The following is a 27,204-nucleotide window of genomic DNA, read 5'->3' on the forward strand; positions in this document are numbered from 1 at the left end:
TGAGTTTCTGAAATGAAATGTCCCAATGGAACTTCTGTCCATGGGAATACTAAATGAAAAACCTGATTTCAGTGGGACATCATGCTGTAAAAGGCATTCAAATTCTGGGAATGAAACCTGGGAAATGAAGTGGACTAGTCTACCACCATGCTTCCGTAAAACAAAAAGGCAGATTGGTGAGGACTGAGAAACAACCTCAGCACCCTTTGCACATTCTGCCATGGCTTATTGGGCCATATTTGCAGCCAGAGTAAATGCAATCAGCATGGATTAATGGGAATCAGTCAAGCCAGTGGCTAATACCAGATCAAGAGGTGACCCTATTTTCCCCATGAAGTTACTTGTGCAGTCACAGGGGGAAAGTCACATGTGGAGACATCACAGTGCAGAAAAGCCACCAATTCATGCAGTATAATGTAACACATAATTATCCAAAACAGGTGTCTGTAATACGACAGCCATGGTTCTATTGGTACTCTAAGCATGACTGCTGAGCATTAGAGAAAGATCCTTTATTTCTACTAATGCTCCACATTAAAAAAAATTCAATAAGTCAGATACTATCCTGTTTTTTCAAAAGTACTTATTTAGATAGACATGTATCTGTTCTGAGCAAAGAGGCACCTGCAGTGTTCAAGTTCATCAACAAGCTCTTGTGTGAATGATGGCTACCAAATTATGAGCTGCCAACACAAGATTCAACAGTTTTGGCACCAAGTATGAAATTAAAAGTCCATTTTAACTTAAAATTTGAGTGATCAAAATTTGTGTAAAGATGCCAGTATGGGTGCTTAAGTCAAACTCCAAGGCTTGGCTTACATACACCACTAGGAGACACTTGTCAGATAAAATATGTGAAAGACATCAATTTAACAAAGAAGTATCAGGCTGTCAGCACAATAAAGGTTTCAGATTTTTATGAAAACTAAATTAATTTTAGTTAATGTGGGAGTGGAAATTGCTGTAGATACTTTCTACAAATGCAATGACTTTCAAAACAATAAGGGCATAAAAAACAAATGGAATGCGGTGGCTCACTAGCATATTAATGAGTTTGCCATTAACATGTACAGGACATAATGCTCCAAGCCCCAGAAATTCAGTTTTTAAAGCCATAGTGGAAGAGGTCAGCAATGTTGTTGCCCTTAAACATCACTGATATGACCAGATGCTTTCATGCAAGGATCATAATGACTGTACAGTAAACAGGAAGACCACGTAAGTGTCACATACCCATCATTGTAAGCACCGTCATGTCGGGAAGAGGTGAGAATGTCCATCTCAATGAGGTTGTCCTGCAATGTCTCTAGGAATGTCTGCTTTGCTATGTTTCTACATACATATGGAAACATGAATGAAGCCAGTGAGTCATGCATATATGAAGTGTGATCTTATAAACCACAGTGGTCATAGTGCAGTTGTGCATGGAATTAGAATGATGGACCATATATTTATATGTATAAGATGCTACACATATACATATATAGCTTTTAAAAATGTTCACTTCTTTATATATACACTATATATATGCATATACACACATATAAGCACACACGCCCATGTGCATGTATCAAAAAAGTTGATGTCTTTGTTCATTGCACATTATTTATTGCCAGTGGCACATGGAACCTTCTGAACTCCTGGATCCAAAGGACCAGATTCCAATCCAGCCCAGCTGTAATCTGGTTATACTCCTGCATCTATGTTACTGTAGCTCCAAAAAGGCCTAGCACAGTATCTATATCCCACTCTGGCCAGTACCTTGGTAGCACTCTTGCATCTAACTTTCTTATGGATTTCCAGCAAAAATCTGCCTTTACTTAAAATCCTTTACTTTAGTTTCAGGTTTGGATTTGAGAACTTTTTAGTTTCCAATTTGAATAATTTATTTTTCTTAGTGGAATAATAGCTCACTGTGTAGAGTAAAACATAAATTTTCAAAATGTAAATTTTGCTCAACATGAATATTCCAAATGCAAGTCTCTTGGTGATGAGTAGATAGAAGCTAGAAACAGTTTAAGCTGTAACCCACATTCCAACACCAGAGTATTGGCTATAATCTGGGTAATACAGGCAATAAGCGAGAGACTTAGGGGCTGCACATGCAAATGTTTGGGACTGACCCTCCACACAGCAGCAGCATTTTGCAGTATTTGTGTGCTGGGCATGTTCTTTTATGAGTTACATTTTGACTTATAAATGCTAAACTGTTTTGTACTTTTTGAGGAGAATAACAGGAACATAAAGAATTAACTCAGAGGCACAGCTGGGAACAAACTGTGTCTTTCTCACCTTTGGGCTTGTTTCTCAAGACCTGGCAAAAGAACATCCCTCGCATGGCTTTTTTTTTTTTTTTAAATACAGTCCTGATTTTGCCTATGTCTGTTTTCAGCATCAAAACTGAATCTAAGCTTGAATAGTGGATAAATCCTCTGGCAAAAACTAGCAGAAAAAACATAATAGCATTGTGACACTTTATCACTTATGCAGGATTAAGAGCCTAGAGGGTATAAGTGACATGAACTCAAACAAGAATTCCTGTCAAAGAAACTGGATTCAGGTAACATGCTAAACCAAGAGAAACCAGCCCTGTCACATTATACAAACCTTGATACTGTTTCTTCTAAAATGTTCTCAAACCTAATTTTCATTTCTACTTCTTCCTCTTCCTGCTGCTAATGCCAGCACTTGTTTAGCTCAACTCCCTGCTTTTGGAGGCCTTGGGCTGCTTTGACAGAACAGATCTACTCCTTGATCTGAATGAAAGTGAAGTGACTCCTATTCATAGTTTTGGATTAAAGTGGATCAACATGCATGAGCTGTGTGACATAGCACTTGAGACATCAATCCATCCCCAAGTGTTCCTGGCTTCCTCACATTCCCTGAGAATGCAGGAAAAATTGGATGCTGGGGTCAATGCAAAAAGAAGCAGCATATGTGCATGCACTGAGCATTTAATGGGTAAGAGGCAAGGCACCTAGCAACACACCAATAAATCAATAAAAAGTTCAACGGTAGTTAAAATCCATGTCAAATTGGTTCCATGAATTTCAGTTGTGGATTGTTAATAAAACAGAAAAGGGGAGGGTTACATAATCTCATAATGTATGCATTTGTAACAGAGAGGTCGCTGGGTCACCTGAGGGACTGATGCGTGACTGTCCTCCTCATGGAAGGCTCACAGAGTCTGCACCCTTGGAGATTTCCTGTAAATCGCTGGCTAGCTACAAAACACTCTCCTTTCTCATTAGCAGTAGTGGTGGCAGAAATCTGACCTTACATGATTACCACGTGAAATTTCCTGGGAGTGGAAGTCTCCTGAAAACCGTTGGTTTGTCAACTAAACGTCCATCTAGTTGGCATTTATTTGCTCCCACAAGGTCAAATATAAAGGAACAGAAAGGAGACCACAGAAGAAAGAAGACTGAGGAGTAAATATGGGGGGAACTCACTTACCTGTCAGGAGTGACTGCTGAGCAAAGATCTTCTCACCACAACCTTGATAATACATTGCTTTTAAAGCAACAAAAAAGGGAGCAGACAGGAAAAGAAAGAGGAGAAAGGAGAAACAGAGAAAAGGGAGTAAAGGGAAACTAATGAAAAGGAGGGAGAGAAGAAGAGGGGCTCTTCCTCTTGCAACATACAAAACTCTCAGATATGCTTATCCTGTCAGTTGTATATTTGTGCTGCACATCTCTGCTTGCCCTTGCATTATGGTCGGGAAATTTCCAGGCAGTGACAAACCAGTCTGAATTTCCAGTTCTGAAAACTGCCTGGAGTCCATGGCAGTCAAAATCAAGCCTCTTCAAACTCTGGTTAAACTCTATAACTGCAGGCACATTCCACAGCCTGTGACAAACCTTGTTTAAAAGATGCAGCTTTTTTTCTTCTTGTGTTCTCTCTGTTGACTAATATGGGATTAAAAAACCCAAAAACAAAAAACCAACAATGGAAATACAATTCCATTTTTTGACATGAGATTACTATAATCTCCTAACTTCAAATGCCTTTATTCTTGGATTAATGTCTCCTGGCCAGGATTTGTATTTCTACGTATTGGACATTTTATTCTCTTAGGTGATGGTCTTATTTTCTGGTTCTAAAAATCTTTGCAGTGGAGAAGATGGGGAAGATCAGTCTCATGGAAGAGGATGAATTTGGCATCCAAGTTTGCTAAACAGCTCTGAAGCTCTTTTATGTCTACACAATTCCCACTGAAGGAAATGGACGACCTCTGTGTACCAGAAGAGCTGGCTGTCAGAGTGGAGATTAGTCCACAGATATACTGATCATCTATGCAGCTCAGCCTCCTCTCTTTATGACACCATTATAACACATTTTATTTTCTTAATTTTGTATAAGTGAAGGAACAGTCAGTAGAGTTAATTTGCTCTTGGCACAAAATTATATATTATTTTCCAACATGTTTGTTGTCAAAAGGAACACTGGGCAAAAATGACACTATTTCAACCAGTGTGTCAAAATCCTCACCATCAGTCTTGAAATTACCTGCTTTCTACCAAATTAATAAAATGGTTAGATTGAGGACCAAATACAAATGTGACTGATCTGTGATGCTAGTGAAATCATCAAATAATGCAGAAAGAGCTCTTCATGCAGGTGGACCTACAACTGCCAGTCTGATTAACAGCAATGATGTGACCAATCCAGCCTGCAACAAGAGCAGTCTGCTTCAGATTTTGAAAAATTTTCATCCACAGTGATTTCACAGAGAAATGAGGACAGCCTTTAAGGTTTTGCACTACTAAAACAGTGTATTATCTCTTCTACAAAGAATTCACCACCTGGCTAGTAAAAGGCACAGGGCTTCTTTCAGAATTATAGAGGATTATCACAGAAGATCTGCAGGAGTGGGGCCTAAGTATTTTTTAATGCAACTTTAATAAGAAGTATCACATAAAACTCAATGCTTTGGTATTTGTGCTCGAGAATTACTAACACAATATAATTACTGAAACTGTTGCCAAATCACACTTGCATTACTTGCTTATAATTTTGTCTTAATCTTTTGGATCCAGCTTCTTAGTTGAATCTTTATAATCAAGCAGTCACAGAGAAATTAATTATCTTGAAATGCCACAAAATATGATACTGAGGTTGTTTTTGAAGTTTCAGAGGGCTAGCAGATATAGCTCATTCTCAAAAAGATTGACAGATGTACTCCTTTTTCTTAGCAGAAGTTGGCAAAACTGGGTACAATTTGTCCCATGATACAGCTACAGCTACTGCTGCTCTCAATGAGATTCCTACAGGCAATGATGTGACAAATTTGGGCTCCGTCTCAGTTTTCAGTTATTGTATGATTCTTTCTGTCTAAAATCTTGTTGGTTTGTGAAGGTTAGACAAACAAAGGAACAAAGACAGTTGAGCCAGTGCACCATGTTTTAGGCTTGGAAGACTTCTCTGCAGACTGAAAAAGACACCATGTATGGGAGCTAACGACTCCAGCCTCCCCAGTGGCTGCTCAGTAGCAAAGGAAATGGTGAAGCAAAACCCCTGGAGAAAGCAACTGGGACTGCAAGTAAATGCACTCACCATCAGGTAGGAGGATTGAGGCTGAGGGAGTGTGACAGCTCTCCTTTCCAGAACCTACACAGAACCTGAACAAAGCTATGAACTAGAACAACTTGGTACACCCTAGCCACATCCTTCAGGTGTTGCATAGGTGGAAAAGAATTTGAGAGCTAAATGGAAACACCATTAAATGACTGTTGCTGGGCTATCCAGTGTTTCATGCTTGCTGGAGCAATGCTGAAAAAGGCAGCAGCTGACCTTTCCTCATTAGGTGAAAAAAGATCAACCTTTCTTGAATTATGTACTATGAAAGTACTGCTTGATGAGGCACAGCTACAAGGCTATATCTTTTCAATATACTGACTGATTCTAGTTTTTTAAATAGGATATTGATTTATCCTACCACATAAGAAAAAAAGACATTAAAGGAAAATAAAAGAAGGAAAATCAAGAGCATTTTAATCTATGATCCTGATTCTAATTTTAAATGAGGAAAATAACCTTATGAGCAGCTGTTAAAGACAACATTTTTAGTTTATGAAAGAAGAGCAATTTCCTCTTCTCCTAGTCCAAACAAAAAGACACAAGGAATAATAAATACAACACAAAATGCATAAGTCAAACACCAGTTCACAAACTAGGTGGCTGGCTATGCAGACGTGTGTATTTTTCATAACATCCTGAGCACACACAGTCAGAACATTATAATTGCTAAAGAAAGTGACCTACCTTGTCTCCAGTGGGATGTTACTGTTGAGTAACCAGTTGTCCTGAGCATGGGCTGGCTCTTGAGTAGTGGCTGGTTGTTCTCCAGAGAGAGAGTGGTCTGTAGGAGCTGGGCTGGGGTTGCTGCGTGGAGTGAAGTTCCCTCTGTTCAGGGAATTGATGGAGGCTGCATGATGCTGATTTGGGGTGTGAGCATGTGATATTGGAGGTGGTGGAGTTCGAAGTCTTGAATGATTTTGAATATTCGGAGGATGATCTGAAACATAAGTAAAATACTTTTGAGGTTCATGGTTTGAGTAATTCCATACTCATTACTTCATTTATGTGCAGACAATGCTAAAAAGAATGAAGGCTGTGGTGCCACATATCCTAAACAAAACTCAAAAGCGCAACACAACCTTGTTCCGTATGTTTTAATGACACAGCATTGATTCCTAAGCGAGCTAGAAAAATAGATCAGTCTCATGAACAAAAGTTATGAAAGCTTAAAGCACTGCAGAAAGGCTGTCCTGACAGCCAAGTTAACTCCGATGAACAACTGCAGGTTGCAAACTGCAATCTATCTGTGGCACTGATTTGTGATAAAGCATGAAAAATACAACCAGGCTGGATAGATAACACGTTAGAGCCAGTTTAGAATGGATATACAGCTCCCAGAGAAGTTTGTTCTGCCTGTTTTGCCTGAGAACTTCCAATAGTTAAGTCAACATGAAGACTGAGAATACATTTAATCATACACTGGGTTTAGGGAAAGCCATAAAAGTATGTCAGAGTTATACAATTTAACAAAACTCAGTAGTTTGTACTGTTAGAAATGTACTCAAACTGAATAAAAAATGCATGTGGCATAAAATCTGAGGTGTCAGGAAAATGAAACAACATACAGTGAAGAAAGATGCAAAGATCAGTGATATGGCTACTTTGAGTAAAACTCAAAGTATTTCACAGCCAAGAGACTGAGGAAGGCAGATGGAGGAAGACAAACACCTAGGAAAGATGAACCTAGTGCTGATTATATCTGTATTTTTACTTCTTTTACCTAATCATAAAGCATTTTTTCATGTTTTTTTGGAAATTAAGAGAACTAAAATATTTGATGGAACTGGAGGGAGATTGACAGTTCAGCACACTGAACAGGACATATGAGAAACAGGACATATATATCTCTCTGCTTTTAGTGGGCTCATGTTCAAAAGTCATTAATATTGTGCACTGGAACAGATTGCCCAGAGAGATTGTGGAGTCTCCCTCACTGGAGACATTTGAGAACTGTCTGGATACAATCATGTGCAATGTGCTCTGGGATGACCCTGCTGGAGCAGGAAGTTTGGACCAGATGACCCACTGTGGTCCCTTCCAACCTCACCCATTCTTGACAATACTTTTGTGATGCCTTATCTGAAAAGAATGTCTATCCTATCAATCTAATATTTACCAGACTTCTGTATATGAGAAATTAACATCCATTTCTCTAATTAGAGACCTTGAACTGAATGAACTGTATGTAGTTGTAAATTATGGTGAATGGTATCAGACATTTAATGATACTTTTGGAATAGGACTTGGATTTAGGAGAGGAACAGAAAAAGCATTCACAGGATCTCTATAGCTTCTCAGATAGTTAAACACATTAGATAAAACATGGAGATGTGTGAGAGACAGCAATCCTGCCCCTCCTCACCCTGTGTTGACTCACACCATCTCCTCATTAACTATGGCTGGTTATAGCAGAACCTCATGGCGCTTGAGGTGGTCTAAAAAAACCCATATGTGTTAATTACAGGAGTGTCGTTATTCTGACTGAACATATATTTACCTCTGGCTTTGTCAGGTTAGACATGCAAACAGGGGTATATATTCTATAGGGAGAACTTTGTGGTTTTAGTGTCCCAATCCATTTTATTTTAAACCCCCAGAAAGGTTAGACACATATCTACTGGTGTCTCTATTTTACATCAGTACAAAAGAAAACAATGAGTTCAAAAAGAGGTCTCTACTGATCATCTACATTTGGACAGACAGACTTTTCATGGGAATCTAAGGAACTGTTAAAAAATCTAACTTTGCAAAGCTCAATAAAACTTAAAAAAGCCCTATAATGCCAATAATACTGGCCTCTGACTTGCATATCAACCAGCAAATTAAAGGCAAGAGCAATGAGCATGGTCTGTATAGACAAGAAATATCAGAACTAAACCAGACTTGACCTCAGCTCTGCAGCACTCTTGAACTGGATATTACCGTGGACTGTTGTTTAGTTGAAGTCCTAACCATTGAGGCAATAAAAACAACAATGAAGGAATTCTGCTCCCAGTTTAGTTAAATTAATGACTCTTCTACTCAACAGACAGGAATCAAGATAGGAACAGTGTATTAAATCCAGCTGAGGGAGATGAACACCAATAGAGGGTTTCCAACTTTTAGGGCTGTCAGTCAATCACCATTAGTAAGAACTTAATTCAGGCCAGAGAAAATGACTTGTCTATTCAGGAGAAACAAACCAGAGGTTTCCAAGACCAGCTATTCAAGTTTTCAGCATAGCTCATGCCTGAGACGAATACACAGCAATCTACAAAGGGGCTAAATGGGTGGATCTTGGAATAAGCAAGAGGCCTTCTGTGAAGTTCTTCTGCTATTGGTTGACTTTTCCTTCTGGAGGCACCATTTTCACATTGTGAGTCAGAGCCTGTTTTCAAAGATCTGTTATGTAAATTCCAATTTACACCATATTATTACAGACACATTGCAGATGCTATTATGGATAATGCTTTTGAATCAAGTAAAAATGTGTTATTTTCGTTCTCTATTTTCATATCCTCCGTGACTTCTTTGCTAAGTAAAGACAGCACATCTATCTTACACTAGTCTATGTGATTTTTCACAGGACTTTATAGCTTGTATTTCGTTAGTTTCTGACATTTAAGTAGCTTTCCCTTCCAGAATGTTTTTATTCCATTAATATACAAATTCTGAACACTTATGTCCTATCTGAGCACTGAATTTAATATACCTTGACTAGAATTAGTAATTATTTCCCTTGCCTTACGATACTTTTTAAAAATTGTTTTCTTCTCAAATTAGAGACCGTTAGAAACAAGGTATATACAAAAGCACAAGCCAGGAAATCTTCCTACTGAAAATTACTGCAGCTGTGCAGGATTTTCTTGATGCAAAAAAAACCTGTTAAGGTTCTTACTCTTTGCTGTGACCAAAGTTCCTGTGACCAAAGTTCCTATAGGATTTGCAATGGAGCATGAAAGATACAAAAAAACCCCCCAAACCACAACCCACAAAATAACAACAACAAAAACAAACAAACAAACAAAACCAAACAAAAAACCACCAAACTTCCTTGATTTCCTAAAGTATCAACTGTCCCCTTATTTGAGTATGATTGGAGAAGCTGCAGATGCCCCACTGCTGGAAGTATTCAAGGACAGGCTGCATGGAGCTTTGAGCAACCCAGTCTAGCAAACGGTGTCCCTGCCCACAGCAGGGGGTTGGAACTGAAGGGTCTTTAAGGTTACTTCCAACCCAAACCTGTGATTCTATGATTATTAACTAGACCCACAATGTTTGAGTGATACAAACTGTGCGGCTGTATTTCCTTACAGGAAGGAGAACTTAATGCTGGCTGCAATGGCTCTCTGACATCATGTACATGTGGAGATCTTACACAGCAGAAGTTGCTCGGATCATCAGATGTCTATTATATAGAATTGCATTTTTGCAGAATTAAATTTTTACAGATCCCACCATGCAGGTGGGATACAGAGGAAGTCTGATACAGCTCTCTACATCTACCAGCAAACCTTTATTGGGACAACAGCACCACAGGAATTCAGAAGATTTTATAGAGGAGCCGGACACCGTGGCCAGTACACAAACTGTACAAGATTCCCCAAGACCTTTCATAACCAAGTACAAGATAGATAAATGTGACTATCTGTAAGTTATCTTTGTTTACTCCAAAAGAGAGAATTTTCAACATTTTCCTTCCTGCAATTTTCCTCTTTGGTTTCTAAAAAGACACAGACTTAATCACTCCCTCTCTACTTGTTGTTAGCATGAAAAACCGGACATCAGCTACACAGAGGGATCAGCTGAGCTAACAAAACACTAAGGAATAAAACACCTCTCCCCCACTCATCCAAACTTCTAACAGTCTTGGAGTCAAGCAAAACTCTTTAAGTGTTGATTTGTGCCTTGAAAGGAGAACAGAAAAGACCTGTCAATAGCAAAGGAGTCTTAGACACCAGTCCCAGTCTTAGACACCAGGGGCCAATGGAAGAGCATCCCAGAGATAAAGTTCAACAACTCTAGAAGACAGGCTGGCAACTGTGGAAGTCTAAATAGCCAGAACTTAAAGACCTCCCCATAAGCCTCATTTTCTCTAATTGGTACCCAAAGTGTATCTAACATGTCTGTATTCAAATGTAAGGAAACTTCGGAAATCTGAATGCAAAAAACCACTGATAGAAATCAAGTTGCTTTTATCTCGTGTTTCTTGTGGGGTTTTTTAAACTTGTTTTCTAACATTAAAATGTCATTGAGAAACACTGGCTTGCTAACCACAGATAAAGCAGAGCTGAAAGATAATACGGTTAATGAAGCTTGTACTTGGTACATATTAGAGAGCCTTGACAGAAGGCTGTGAATTAAGAGCTGAATAAATGTGCACCATAAAAAATTACCAATGAGGAGCTAGTATGACAAAATTTAAATAAAAGGTCTGAACCTCATGCTCCTTTTCTCTCCCTTCATCTTTAATGAGTAGTACTGTTTTGAAATTAGTCTATGTAACAATTACACTTTCTGATTCATTAGGTTTTCGGATGGTGTTCAGGGCAAATGTGCTAACCTCTGAGTGAAAAATACATTCTCATTTTTCCCCCAGCTTATTCCGTTCCTCCACACATTTGTCATTTGTACGTCTGCTCACATTCAGACAGACTGATGCCTAACTGGTGTCTGGATTAGGTACAGGAAATATTTCTCTTTACTCATTGTATATATTGCCAGGTGGAATGAATCACTCCGTGCTCCCTTGGACTTCAGCTCCACAGTAGCTGGGATGACAAACTTGCTAGTGTGACTTTGGGCAATCCTACTAGTTCCCACTCACAAGGAAAAACACTCCCAGCCCCCATCCTGCCACCCCTTGCAGAGGAAACAATTTTTTTTAAAACTATGTACTCTGCATTCAATTGACAGAACAGCAAAGAACCTTGCTTCAGCTACAGGACCCACTTCAATCTGCTACAGATGTACACTCACAACACTTGGACCAGCCAGCTGAAATCACCTTCACAGGGCTCCCTGTCCTGTTGGGTGCCACTGGGTATGGGAGCTGGGGTGCTCTTCTCATGAATCTGATGAGGCCCTTAAGGTCAGGTGGACTAAGAAAAACTGAACTGGGTCTTTACCATCACCTTTGTAGGGGGCACAGGGATTTTGCTATTAAAAGTGAGACTGCTTGCCAGAAACAGGTTCCCTATCAGACACATGCCAAGCCAATGATGGTGTCTGCAAAATGAGAAGTGAACAGAATATTTAACCCTCAATTGGCACACAATGGAAAAAATATTAGGAGGAAAATGAAAGCAGGAGGAGCTGCCTGCTTGGAGGGTACCCTAGGGACTTTTGATGACAGCCAGGACCCAGTTTTTCTTCTATCTGCAGACAGTCCAGCTGAACGTGCAACCTCTAGACTGAGCTAAAGCAGTGTGCAAAGGTATCTCTTTTGTAAGCTGGTACTGATACTCTGCAACCTAGAGTAGAATTTTCTCCTTCAAGAAATGTCAGACAACACTGTCTGTCTCCATGGACAGTCCAGTGAGGAAGCCAATGCACAGGAGGGTGAAAAGAGATGGAGTGAAATAGGTCACTTAGAAGTCAGATGATTTATCTGTGCAGAGATAAAGTGTTTTCAGAAGTGTTTTCCCTCACTAACACTTAAAAACTAGAATCAGCATTACAACTTGAGTGACTGTATCTTTCCTTAAGACGTACATCCACTGAATTTCACTTAAGACTAGCTTCTCCTACTATCAAGTGGAGTGTTTTCAACAGACTGTGAAACACCTCTTTTCCTGTAGCAACACCTTATGTCCCTGGTTTTCAAAATGACACTGAAACATAAAAGGAAAGGAAAGTGCTGATGTGTGATCTCCATCAAGTAACAAAACAACAATAGGACAGCTACCTTGATGTTTTTTCCCTTGTTTAAAGTAACAGAATAATAGGGAGCTGCTGCTCCATTAAGGGCTCTCATCAGAGAAAAGCATAGTCCTCATCATACAGTTAGAATCATCAGTGTCTGCGTCCTGGTTCTAGGGAGTATTCTGGTTCAGAGTCTTTTTGAAGCTGAACTCCTTGAGTTGCAAGCTTCATAGCCTTGTATCTCACCTGTACTTTATGATGCCACGTGCATAAACACTCAACTGACTGTGGATGACAAAAGCCTAAAGAAGAGTTTTCCTAGGAAACTTTGGTGCAGTTGTTTGTTCAGAAAAGTCCACAAACATTGGAAACTACTTACTAGAAGAGCACCAGCTATACAGATGTAAACAATTTTGAGTATCCCTCTAAATGTGCAACTTGGACACTGAATTTGCAATAGCATCTGCTACAAAGAGTGAGCACCAAAAAAAGCTGCAGAATATAAAACCTACAGTGTATTTTTATGACAACACTATTCAGTGACCCCATGAACGTCTCCAGGCACTGTCCATAGCTATTTTAGATATTGCTAATAAAGCTACACGTATCAGGACCAACACAGAAAGACTCGGTAACTATCAGAAATCTAAACTTGACTTCCAACAGTACACCACGTGTAAAAGAGGCAATCACTTTTCATCTCACAAACTGACCATAACAAGTAACAAGTGGAAATGAGGGACTGCAAAATCAGGCAGCAGATAAAATGGCACTTTGTTACTGAATGACAAGATTAGACTTTATAAACTTATTAAGACTTCATTCTGAAACATTACCAGGTCATAGCTGTACTTAGGAAACTTCATTTATTTAGATCAATTACATCAAAAATCAGGTCCATTTAGATGCTATCTGGCATGTGTAAAAAGAGTTGAAGCTCCCCTCCAGCTGCACAGATCAACACTGCATTGGCTTTACTGTTTACAGAAAACCATGGGTGCACCAAATCAAGTCAAAAAAGGCCATCTCCTCTGTATTTTGTTCATCAAATGTGTACATTACATGCAAACTTTCCTCTCAAGTGCCCAAGTGCCTTTGCAAAAGCAAGATATTGACTTCTGGGTTTGAAATCAATTTTTTGTTTGATGCTGGGCTGTCAAGCTTTGCCTGTACATAGTCAGTAGGAGCTCTTGGTGGTTGTTTTTCCATCAGTATGCATCTGACTGGGTTGAATGCCCTGCAAGTAATGGTTTTAAAAAGGTCCAGGTCACCATCAAAGGATGATATGCAGACTTTTAACTCATAATGTTCATTACTCAATAAAAGGGAATCACAATCGAATAAAATCAAGGCAGAGTATTACTGTTTAGCCTCTTATAGTTTATGAAGAATCATTGTCTTCAGCACACAGGAAAGTGGAAAAACCCCAGAGTATCTGGAAGAGTATAAATTCAAATAACATATTTAACTTGTGGAATAATTTATGGGAAACACAGGAAAGTAACTTCTACAGTACCCAGCTAAGCAAATTTTTCTGCGGCCCTAGAGACTCTGAATTTTCTGCTGGACTTACTGAAAAGGAACATCTTTAACTACTCTGATACCACACACTATATAGTGTGTATATAGTAGCCTTTGAAGGCAATAGTAGCCTTTGAAGTCTCAAGCTGCTGAACTGCTGGCCTTTCTGGTCTAAGCATATAAAAAAACCAAATAAACAATGCTTCATTAGAGCTCCTTTCCTCTCAGAAATGCCCCAAACATAAAAACTGACTGTGAACCTCACTGCTCAGGTGAGATGTTCCAGTCAAACACACCGTGCTCTCAGCCCCTTAGGTCAGCGTTCTCCTGTTTGGAAACCCATAACCGCTACTCTCCTAATTTTCACGAGGATGCCCAAATGAGTTTGCTGTGTCATTCTGACAGCACTGATGGCTCCTGTAAGCACCCTTCCAGATAAATGACTGACGATAAGTCACCTGCACTGCATCTTAGCAGGGTGCGGCACCTTAATGTGAGGCAAGAAAATCCACTAGCCTAGAGCAAAGGACTGCACATCCGTGCTCTGATTTTGAGTTGCTGCAAGTTACGCTCATTTGAATGTCTCTACACACGTGTGTCTAAAACTTCAAAACCTACCTCCTGAAGAACTGGGATCCTTCAGCTTTCTCTTTTCTAAGTAAGAGGTGTATGAAGTCAGTACTTGTGAAGCTATGTGCCTTTTTTTAAGTGTTAGAAAGGGGCATTCAATTCTCCATGTTTTCCATATTGCATATGAACCCTAAAGCTCATTTGTAGTCACCTATGACATACCAGTAGCTGTCGTTTAGCCAACTATGCCACTTAGATGACTGCTAGTCTCCTGTCTGAAGCATCCAACTTGTACAGACTTGGCAAAAGCAGCTGGGTGTCATCCCTTACGCATAAAAGGCCTGAAGAAATGGAAAAAATTCTTATTTGCTGTCCCCTTCACTGCACATTTAACAAACACACTGTTATTACACCAAAGATTGCTCATCTTTAAAGAAATGTAGTGCATTTCTCTGATGTCTGCAGTTTATTGACTTGAGGCCCGAAGGAACTCTTTGGAACAGAGAGAGTTTTGCTCATTTCCCTCCATACACTCTCTCCTGTGTCTGTTTTGTGATCCTTTCATACAGTAACATATGGAGATATATATATATGAAACAGATAACCACCCAGTTCCCCCTTGTGCAAACCAAACCAGACATGATTACCTGTATAGTTACACCAGCAAATTTCTGAATTGGTTATGTAAAGCAGTTCCTGAAACAAAAGTACATCAGCAAAAGGTGCCTCTGGCTGCTGTAATAGCAAATAAACTCACAATTTTGCCAGCACAGCTCTCAGATATTGTTGGCTTTTTGTTTTTTCATATACCAATATTAGAAAAAGCTTTGAAATATAGACCTGATCTTTGTCTGTTTCCCCATAAAAATAAATAAAATGAACGAACAGTCTCTATTTTGCTTACGCCTTTCAAAAATCTTATCGAAACTGGAGCACTGTTGTGACTTAAACTGTACACAAACAGACAGGACTGACAGATCGCCAGCTCCATTAGCAAAGCTGACTATTAATAGCAGCCATGGAAATAGTCTGGTTTATGTACTTTTTACAATATTTTTAGCCATGACAATCCAGAGCCCATCCTTTTGCAAATATGAAGCACACAAGTTCCACGCAGTTTGATCATGTGTCAGGACCGGGTATGTGCTCAAAGTGATCAGAATGGAAGATTAGTATCCTGCAAAATTTTTTTTAAATTTTATTAAATGTTAACTTGGCAAGCTTTGGGTCTGGAATCCCACCTCAAATGGCATGTAAATCCCAGAGCCACTAAGGATTTGCACAGCACAAACATCTGAGGTAGGGTTTTGCCCCTTTCTTTTCCATTTATATATCACCCAGGCTTGTGAATTAATAAGTCTCTGGAAACACACAATTCCATTATTACACAGCAAAGTACTTATGGAATGGAACATGATGCAGTCCAGCACAATGATAACAAGCATTAATGATTTTAATTATTCAGTCTTGAGAAAGAAATAGGGAGATTTCATGTTGGCAGCAGCTGAAATAAACTAATTCAAGTCTTCACTGGAAAACAGATTTTTTTTCATGACTTTGGATCAACTTCTTTGCATGCTGCCCCCCAGGTGCTACCAGAGGCACTGCACAGTACAAAAACTAGTTCTCCAGTTTTTCCTTTGTTACCCACTCCATGCCCCCATCCTCCTTTTAATTTTTTTCCTACCTTTAAAGTTTTAACAAAGAAAATTCTATTAAACACCTCCAAAGCACAACATAAACTGGTGACAACTCCACCTGACAGCTGTGACTGACACGATGTCTGTCACAGGTATTAATACCCACATCCCCCTTATCCACCTCACACACAAAGCTGACTGACTTCCTTTGGTGAAAACCATGGGTGCAGATGAGTGTAAAATCTCTCTGCACAGGGGGAGAACCTTATTCCCTTTGGCACAGGGATCTGATTTGTGAGAGCTGGGTTCCATGACCTTTCCCTTCAGGTTCTATCTGACATTCTTGGAAGCACTATGGCAGATGGCTGCACTCCAAATAATTCTGAAACAGACATAAAACTTTTATATTTTTATTAACACTTGAAGAGGCCACTAAAAGAAAATCAAAACTATGAATCTGTCAAGACACCCCTCAGCAATGCTGCACTTAGTTCACAAAAGCACCATGATGGAATGGCAGTGTAGTTTATCCAGCATATATGGTTTTCTGACAATTCATACTGCCTCCATCCCTAAAAATCTCAGTACTAATTGATACAGGCCCTTTGAAAACAGGGCCTGTTTCCTGTCTGAGAGGAAATATTCATGATGAGTCCCATTTATAATTTTCTTTTTTTTTTCCTTCTACACTTTATATTATAAACCTGTAGCACTTGAATTACATCAACAAAACTATAAATACACTACACCTAAATATTAATAGATCATAAAGACATTTATACATGTTCTCATGTTCATTTTTCACCCTAATATTCTGAATGTACCTTTGTATATCTCTCTGCCTTGTAACAGCTAGGCAAATGTGTACGAATGTATACTGTGCTACAGAGACAGAAAAATCAAGTTACAGTTAAAAGATTTTGATTTTTTCTTAATTCCTCCTCTTAACTTTTGTTTCCCTTCCATGAGCTAATGCTTTTACTGGCAGTGATGATTGCTGCCCTCCAACTTTCATCTTGGAAAATAGGCTAATTTAAAATGAATACATGAAAAGGCTTCTGGTAGAACAAAAAGACTGTTTTTGTCTTTCCTGCAAAAAAAGAAGTATCAAAATTATTATTTATAATCCTAGTGCTTGCTGTGGTTTTCTTCAGTGCAGGGGAAACAGAAAAGCCAGGCTACCAGGCTATTCAGCAGTTATGGTCATGTGCACAAGGCAGAAAAGGTTTGAGAGAGGCAGTCTATTTCTGCAAGTCATTCTTCATCAACACAAGCCTATCAACTGTGCATGGCTGAAACTGTCACTGGATTATTACTGGTATCTCTACGTATGCCAATCGAGAAATTTTCAGGTGCCCTAACAGAAGTAAGGCACGAGCTCCCATTTCCGCCACTCAGCAATATCCGTGGCCTTGAAAAGTACACCAGGAAAATTTTACAATCAAGCCCCAAATTAGCGATATTAGTACAGATCCCAGAGCCAGGTGCTTAGGTTGTTTAACAATGTTCTTTGGAAATACAGAGTCCCAGCACTGTCTGAAGTCCGATATAGCTGCAGATTCCCTCAGCATGTGGCAGTTCAAGAGACTGACAGCGCACTCAGATAACGCTCTGGTGCAAAGTGCACGACTTTAAAGCGCAGATTATCACGAAAGATGAGTTTTGTGAGGTTCTTTTCATTACTTCCTGTAAGTGCTCTTGACATTCTTTGAAGCAGTTTAGGAGAGCTTCCTAAGGAAAATGTCAAAATAGAGTAATAATTTTCTTATAATATTGTTCAACAAATGTGAGCATGGCATGGTTTAGAAAAGATCAGTGGCTTATGAAGATGATGCAAACATGCATACATCTCTGTATTATCGAGGGCTTTGGTGTGATCAAAACAATAAATAATAATTTCATATATGCACTGTCACAGAACTAGAACAACTGTTCAGTTTAGAAAGGGGACTTTTTATGACTTCCAAGTATCCTGACAATATACATTTCAGCTATATATGAAACTTTGTTTCAGACATTGCTAGTTATTCTCTGAGCAAAATAATTTATACTGGCTTCGTGCTGGAAACATTTGCTATAAAATTTACACCCCTTCTGTCTCTTTTTAGACAGAACAAATGGGGTTCAAAATACAGTTGCATTAAAATACTGCCTTGGTTTTTTAGGGACAATCTTGTTAAAGCTAGTTTAGTCTGCCACCACCACTAACTGGCATGGCTCCAGGAGGATGACAATTTTTTTTGGTTTAATTAAACAGATGATCATTAAGATATATTTTATTCTGTAATTCATGAACTGCATATGATAAAGAGGGTTTATTTTTGTTCCCTTCAAAGCCCCAGAGCCTCCTCAACCCTCTAGATGAATGACGTAGAATTTGGAATGGACCCATCACAAACCACAAGTTGTAAATTAAACAGTGGGATGAATAACTGGCTACAGGGTTTTACAAATTCTAACAGAACACATCCTATTCAGTCTACTGTGAGGGAACTTCTTCCAAAAATACATTTCCAAAGCAGAAGTAAAACTACTTAATAACATGATTTAGATTAATAATGACTGGATATTTTAAACTTTCAGGCTTAAATTTCACTGAATTTGTTTATGCATAGGACTTTGTATTGCTCACTTTTAAGCTAGAGCACTTCACATATTTACCAAACTGACATCAAAACTACAGGAAAGAATCATTTAATCATCACTGGATGGCCACCATGCCAGCCAAAGAACAAGACAGCTGCTGCATGAAGAATAAAGCCCTGACTCCACTGAAAACAACTGTCAAACTTTTTAAGACTTTAGTAAGGTTGGAATTTTATAACTCCTTTTCTGAAAAAAATACTTTATTACTTGAGGGTAACTATAACAGCAGAAACCAGGCAGGGCTTTTTTCAGTTCCAGTAATCAAACCATGCAAGGGACAGATCTGTGTCTGCTGTTATGAACCCAGCAGCCTACTTCCCTGCCAACGTAGCCATTTGGAAACAAACGTGCAGAAGCTCCCACAGAGATCCTCGATCTGCCCTTGATCTGCAGCAAAACTCCTGCACTGTCAATACTCGCCTTGATCTGCAACGTAACTCTTGATGTCTGCAGCAGTTTAGTGCACAGTGTGGGCAGTATCTGGCTCCTAAGGAAAGTTTTGGATGCTGGGGATACATTGAGATTAATCAGCATTTGATGCCTCACTGAAGAAAAACTAATGAGTAGGGTTTGTGGATACAGTGAGTGAGGGAAATGCAACTGCAGCCAGAAACCAGCCAGAAAAAATTATGAAGCCAGAGAACAGCAACAGTAAGGCAGGGAAACATTAGCCCTGAAGAAGGATCACTGATAGACCAGATTGTCTTCATCTCTTCCACACCTTTTCTTCTAAACGATCAACTTTCATCTGGACCATCCCTGATCTTAGCCCATCAGTCTAATTTGAAATTCACAATCTCTGCTAAGCTATCCTTAAAACCAGATCTCATAAGCCATATAAACCAGGAGGGTTGGATGTAGATGCTCTAATTTCCTTGCACCCCTCTCCTACCCAGTCCAATCTGTTTCTACTGGAAGATTCACAGGGAAAGCACCACACTGCTCCCTGAAGTGAACCCACAGACCCAACCAACTCTGTTGGGATCTCTAGGGCCAAGAGGTGGCCTGAACTCATAGAAAAACTCTGGGCAGCAGGGAATGTACACTCTCTATTTCTTTAAACTCACAATAGTAATGTTGAAAGTTAAAAACCCCTCAAGCTTCTGTGTAACTGCACAGTGTTTATTGGAGGAGTAAAGTGGTAGTCTCCCTATTTGGGTCATGGTGCTTTTAAAATAATCTATCTGGTATACACTGGGAACCAAAACCACAAATAATAATTTTTATTGCATAGCAACTTTCATCCTGGATTTTTACAGTAATTTACAGCATTAATTAGTTAAGAGAATCTGATAACAGGACTCCATATTAGATGATTATGGCTATAATTAAAGTTATTGCATGATGAAAGGAACTGAGCTCAATTTGTACACAAAAATAGTGAACTCTGAAGTAACAAAAACAAAGTTGAGCACAAAGATTTGTGACTAAGCACACATGACCATATGTATTTCATTTTTCAATCCTCCCTCCATCTAGGAATTTGTATGTTTTAGCTGTCCTGCTGGCTGCCGACAAAAGGAATGGGCATTGGTGTAATTCTCCTTATCTTTCCTTTCCCAAAGGTGTCAATTTCCACAAAACTTGTAGGAATTTGGTATCTTTGAGACCTCCCTATTAAGCAACAAAAACTGGTCAACTGCTTAAAAACACAGGTAACAGGGAGTCAGGCAGACAGGCAATACAGTTATTTAGACCTTATTTTCTTAGGAAATAGTTGAAATTGAAGGTGATTGCATTGGGGTGACAAATAGAGATTGTATCTCGAATTACAAAACAATCTTTAACAAGCTGGCCAAAATGATTGCTTTTCCTCAGTCACACATATGCAGATGGTCTTTTTCATGTAAAAGGCTACCTCCACCCTGAAGAATTCAAGAGCATTCTGGTTTAGTGGAAGGAGTGCCTGCCCATGGCAGGGGAGTTGAAGCTCAATTATCATTAGGGTTTCTACAAAACCAAACCATCCTGTGATTCTGTGATTTAGGGTGAGAAAAAAGAAGTAGTGACAATCATCTTTTTGTCTTGAAGGAAGCTCCACTTTTTTTAGGAACCAGTATAAAAGCTCCAGTGAAGTGAGACATCACCCAAATGTCCTTCAGTACATAAAGAACCTTCTTTCTTTTCTCCCTGTCAAAGACTGAAGATCTTTTTAAGGTACTCCACAGAAAGACAGCACTCAGCTTATGATGAGAGACTTTTCCAATGAAATGCCCTCCTCATAATGATAAAAGGTGTCAAAATTGTGGATGACACACTGGGAGTCATGCAAACTGCAAGGAGGGGTGTATGCTCTATATGCATACTACCGTCACCCAAGTTTTCAGTAACTCTACACTTTGCAAACCAGTGAGAATCAAAAGATCCTGAATTTTTTCCCTTTATTAAAAGTTCTCATCCCACCATGGGTAATTTGCTGTACAGAACTGAAGGATGGCAGATTAATAACACTTGTATCCAAAGAGATCAAGAGAAATTTGATAACTTCCTCCCCAGGAGCATCCTTCCTTGGAGACCACTATCTCTAGCAAATCAAGCAGTGATCCATGAACAAGTATCAACAGTATTTCTACCTCTAAGCTGACTTGGAGCTGCTGATAAATACTCTGCTGACTCCAAAAGGGTTTGTACCTGTGAAGCATGTCAAACAAACAGGTATGAAAGCAAAAGAAGGCTCTGGTTGGCATGGAACAGCATTGTGGCTCAAACAGCCGATCTGCAGAGGAAGGCAGAAAGGCTGTCCAGAAACTAAACAACTGGCCCAACAAAGGGAAAAGAGTGGTTTTCTGTTGGAAAATTAGCAAAGACTTCACTTTGGTAGTGATCTGAACAGCCTTTCATAAACTTTCATTGGCTGTGTATTTCTGACACAGAAACGCAGAGTGTTCCAAGTGCTGGTGTGCAAGTGTATAGACTGCCTGACTGACCTGGTGGCAAATACACTCACCTGGACAAGAGATAGCTTCTGAGGGGTCAGTGCCACAACAGCTGGTGTCTGGGGTGGGGTACAGAGCAGAACTGGTATCTACTGCTCAGATCTCAGCGCCAGAAGCAACTGTGGTTTAGTTCTGAGCCAGGGTCAGAGTCATGCCAATGTGATTCCTCACAAATCTAACAGAAACACAGCTTGAGCCACAGACACCTTTGATCAGCAGCAAGAAGGAGAATTGTGCTCCTTTATGCAGAAAAATCCCAGGGGGGACACTTAGGTTGTTTTTTATTCTAGTAGCTGTGAAGACTTCTCTATACATGTACACACCATGCTATTACATTTTTCCTTAAGCACATGACCCTGGCATTTCTGAAGACCTGCCCAGATACTGCTCTGATACAATTTATAGAGGCAACACTCTAGGTTGGACAAGATACAACTGGAAGGAAGATTACAGCAAGATGTGAAGAAGGAGTAAAATGAAGTGGGTGGAGCACCCAAAAAATGCAAGGCATCCTGCACAAAGTATTCTAAACCAGTAAGAGCGCATAAAACCATCAGGCAAAATCTGTGCCAAACTGTGTAAGATATTATTGATCAAGCATCTGCTTCTATACCAACATCCAGAGAAGATGTAGGGTTTGCTTCTTATTTTTAGTTTCAAATGCTGATTTATTCGATGTGTACTCCCACTAGGCTCAGGTTTATGAAACAAATAACCTGACTGGTGGAGAAGTTTAAACACATGGACTAGTCATATTCTCATCTTTTGGCATACTATTTCCTTTTTCTAATTTATGTTACCAAACTTGTCAAGAAAAGAAGACTCTCTTGGCAAATCAGAATGAATGCAAAGGATCAGTCAACAACATATTTAGCTCACAAATCTTTGTACCTAGCCTCTCAGTGACTAGAAGCACATTCAGGTTTAGACAGAATATCCCCAAGGATTTACACCTATAAATATATTTAATAAACTCAGTAAAAACATGAAGTGTGAAGTAAGCACTTCATCAAAAGCTTATTTTGGTTTTCAACAAATAAGAAAATTAAAACTCCTACTGCCCACATGAGTCTATATGTCTGGATCTTTCTTCATAGATAAAATTATTCATGGCATATTAGAGCTTGTCAGTCTGTTTAACTAGGAAAAAAAAAGACATATCTGTCCCAGGGGAGATCTAAACAACTTCATTATGAAAGCTGTGAGGGAGTCACAACACATTAGGAAGAACAAATGCAGTCTGCAGTGGTTTTTCAGCTCTTTCTACACCATTGACTCACCAGAGGAAAGTACTACTAATTACACCTACTTGCATTGATTATTTTTTTTCTTCAGGATGGATTACCTTGTCCTCCCCTACATCTAATGATCTAAATTGGGACGAAACAGCAATGTGATGGAGGTTGGAAGTTATCTTGAAAGAAAGACATCAAACATGGCATTTTTTTAAAAAGTCCTCTTTCTTTACCAACTGCCCTTCAAGTGATGTGATTTAGCAAACAATACAGTGGTATAATATACCACACATTACAGGAAATGCCAGATATATTTTTTGTGCCTATATAAGGTTCAGTGATCCAGATCTGGATCAGATTTGATCCTGTTTACACCAATGTAAATCCAAGCTAAATTCCACTGAAGCCAGGGAATTAGTTAGATCAGAATCTAGTTCACTAAATCATACATTATTCCATTCTTAGGCATACTCTTCTTATCTGTCTCCTTCTTTTCCTCTTACAGACCCTCCAGTTGTGCTGCAAGGACCATGAGGATCATCTAAATGAAACTCATATGCTATGGGTCACAGAATATCTCCCCATCATTTCTACATCTGACCCAGTCCTTTGCAACTGTGGTAGAAAAGATCAAACATTTCTACTGATTTTTTGTTTGTTTTTCATTTTTACTATCCCTGTGAGAACTCAGTAATTAGGAAACAATTGCCATGGTAACATATTACACCCAAATCTGATCATAATTAAATCAGTGGCAAAATTTCTATCAGCTTCTTCTGAACAGTCAACCTCTCCCTCTACTCACACAAGATTGTATCTCAACCACCAGTCCGGAACTTTTGTCTGACCTGCTTGTTGTGAGGTCAATCTGAGAGACAGATCTTAAAGAAAATTTCCTGACCATTTGTCAGATTTTCTGCTTCTTTATTTACATGCTAGTACAGCAATCACCACTCTGTCATTTGTTTTCCAACCCCCTCCTCTTCAAGCCTTCTCTCCAGGTAGGCACAGATCATTCTGCATAATGTCATTTGTAAACAATGACAGTATACTTCTTAATTCCTGGCTCTATTCTCTGCACAGACAGTTATGGTGCATATTTTCCCATGGAATAGCTACTATTAATCCATTAAAATTTGAAAAATTTACACTTTCCCGTTTAGTTATAATGCAGGTGCAAACACAATCAAAAATTCCATGAGAAACAAGGACACTACAATGAAAATGAATAGTCCAGTATGGACTTAAATGAACTGATGCATGGGCTCATCATCCTGTAACCTGACACAAACCAGGTGGTATTAGAAGTGCTGGCAGCATGCTATAGGATTTGGAAGGACAGGGGTGGGGAGACACAACAAAAGCTTATCTGGATATTGTGCAGGACATATAGAAAATGACAAGAAAGAGATCTGATAGTCAATACACAGCACAGGAATCAATACAGGCCAAGGAAACAAATGACTGGAATTCCAAGATGCCAAAGTGTGCTGAATCCTTTGTACACCTACAGAAGTGCATACATTACACTCAGGCTGCTGGGACTGAATGTCACTGTCTGAATAAACACTTGTTAAAGAACTTTTATTTTCTTCAGTGCTATCACAGAATCAGACAATGTAGCTTTGTATTTCTTCTTGGTTTTCTTTATCCTACTCTGCTAAATTGGCAATAAAATAAATTAATCTACCCAAGCTGAGTCTGTAAATGCTGAGTGACCACCTTGTCCTCCCCTCGACCCATGAATGCTTTGTTGTATTTTCTTCCCCTGTCCTCTCAAGGAGGGGAGTGACAGAGTGGCTTGGTGGGCACCTGACAGCCAGCCAAGGTCAGCCCACCACACCACCAAACCCACAGCTCTCCAACTGAGCAACACAGATACTGTGTGGGACCACGTCAAAGGATTTAAGCCAAGCTACGTCACACCAGTTGCTCTTCCCTTCCCAACGCACACGATCCCTGCACCACAGAAGGACACCAGATCAGTCAGGTGCAATCTGCCCTTTTCAAAACCATGTGACTGCCTCTAATCACCCCCCTGTTATCCAAATGCCTAGACATAGCTTCCAGGAGGGTATGATCCATGATCTTATCTGACTCAGAAATATCTGACTGGTTGATGGTTCCCAGGGTCCTATTTTTACCCTTTTGAAAATCAGGTGTGATACCTCCCTTCTTCTAATCACTCGGGACTTTGCTTGACTGCCATGACTTTACAAATATGATGGAGAGAAGGTGACCGACTGCATCTGCCAGTTTCCTCTTATGGCTAATTCATTATCATGTGAATAGTAATACTCAATATTGTCCTATTGGAGGAAGGAGAACATGGGAAAAGTCCAGGCACTGAAGGCTGGGGGCAGTCTTGACCTTACAACACTAGTGTTATTTGCCTTGACTGACCTCACACATAATTTTTTCCTTTTTTTTTTCCCTATACTTTTATTTTCTGCAGCCCCACTAGCTTAGGCATTATATAACCAGTGCTTTAAAAGCTAGGAAAATTAAAGGCTCCTAAAATCTCTTTCCCTGTAGATTATTTTCTTCATCTGCATGATCTTAGTAACATGTGTAAAACTCATGCCCTAGATTTTAACGATGGTGACCTTTGGGACTTACAGTTGAGTCAATGCCATTTTAAACATGAGCCTGCTACTGTATTATATCTTTGCAGCTGTAGCCAAGTGAGAGGATGAAAAGTGTAATTACCAGGTCTTTCTGTGAAGATTCTTATCCGAGAAAATGCAAGAACCTTTGCATGAGAGCATGGAAATGCCTTAACATTGTATCACTAGCACATGTGGCAGTAGTCAGTTGCATTTGGTGTAGAAAACAGAAGTGCATATACATTGTTAAGAAAATGAAAGTGCACTGCCCTATACACTATTCCACGCCTTTATTTTCTCTTGGAGTTGGAAATTCTTTCATAGAATTGCTTGAAACTGTTATTTTGGAATATTTGAAACAGTGTTCAGGTAGAAAGTAACATTGTGTTTTATACTTTCACATCCTGAATGCCCAGTTCGCAAATAAAACTTTGCAAACCAGCTGACATAACCCAGACAATGAGAGGTAAACAGACTTGCTTGAACCTCAGGTATTACCACTAATAAAACATCTGAAGTTAATTTGACGTAAAGACAATTTATTGACTTTACTGGGTCTACAGAAATGTATGTGAAAGCAATTTGGTTAATTATTCCATCGAGGCATCCCAAGACAGAACAGAGTCAGCAGAAGCCTTGAGACGTCAGCCTTTCCCTCTTGTCTTCTTCACATTTTTTCCCCACTTGTTGGTGATAGCAGCTGAAGCTGCTCTCAGAATCTTGAAATTCTACTCCTGCCTTTGTGGGAGGTACCTGTTTGCACTGGAATAGCTGTGAAGAAAATTTAGATTTCCATTTAAACTAAGACAAAATGTTTGAAAATGTATCAAGGTTCAAAAAGTTTCAATAATGAGGACTACTACCTAGATCAGCAATTTTAGACTGCAGAAAATTACCTCTATGGAGCTAAATATTTTAATATATTTTTGATTCAGTACTCCAAGTCTCTGATGACAATGACAGAATTATTTTTAGTACCCACTGAAAGACACTTTAAAAGATAGGCTTTTGTGCAACAGTTATTCCTTAATAAACTAGTACAGCATACATGCACAGGGGAAACTACAACTGAAAAGAAATTTGACAAGTGCTGCTGCAAGGTACTTCTCAGAGATGTTAAATGTCTCCCTTCCTACAGAGTTTAGATTCTGTTTCAGCATCCTTTTGCTATTCAGTGTCAAAGCACAGACTAATTGTATGTTATGGTAGCAATTTCCACTGTGAAGTTATTTCACATACTGCACCATATTGTACAGCAACTTGCATAGCTATTACTGGGTCTGACCAGAGGAGAGCTTGATGGTATAATGAATTCTGTATGAGAGAGAATCTGATCTGTGGTTCATTTAATGTTAGTGTAGAATAAATCTGTTAACTTCAGCAGGCTTGTGCTGGTGTAATTCAGATGTGAGTTAGATCCATGTTGTGTATCCATAAAACTACTCTCTGCTGGATGGGATCACACCTGCTCATTCATTACATGTCTCAGAGCCTACACCAGTAGCAGTCCTACTGCCAGCACTGTCCTGTCTCAGCCAGCTAATGGGAAGATCAACTTACTCATGGGAGGTGCTCCAGCACCACTTTGTTCACAGGGGCCACAGCACCACCCTGCAGAAAGCAAGAG

At 39.4% G+C, this 27,204-nt stretch overlaps 1 protein-coding gene across 12 annotated transcripts in view; it reads right to left on the minus strand.

The window, feature by feature from the left end:
* Positions 1–27,204, minus strand: part of TENM4 (teneurin transmembrane protein 4) — a 1,208,276-nt gene that overhangs the window by 207,070 nt on the left and 974,002 nt on the right. For 10 of the 12 annotated variants that reach the window (XM_066175594.1, XM_066175595.1, XM_066175593.1 and 7 more), the window contains 2 exons: positions 6,265–6,517; positions 1,234–1,332 (listed from right to left, as the gene is read on the minus strand). In XM_066175594.1, the coding sequence (XP_066031691.1) occupies positions 1,234–1,332; positions 6,265–6,517 (352 nt within the window). The remainder of the gene's footprint in view (positions 1–1,233; positions 1,333–6,264; positions 6,518–27,204) is intronic. The other 2 variants (XM_066175604.1, XM_066175600.1) reach the window with 1 other exon arrangement.

The sequence above is a fragment of the Chamaea fasciata genome, unplaced genomic scaffold, assembly GCF_029207755.1.
Source record: "Chamaea fasciata isolate MVZ Bird 193981 ecotype frontalis unplaced genomic scaffold, bChaFas1.0.hap1 SCAF_2, whole genome shotgun sequence".
Lineage (NCBI taxonomy): Eukaryota > Metazoa > Chordata > Aves > Passeriformes > Sylviidae > Chamaea > Chamaea fasciata.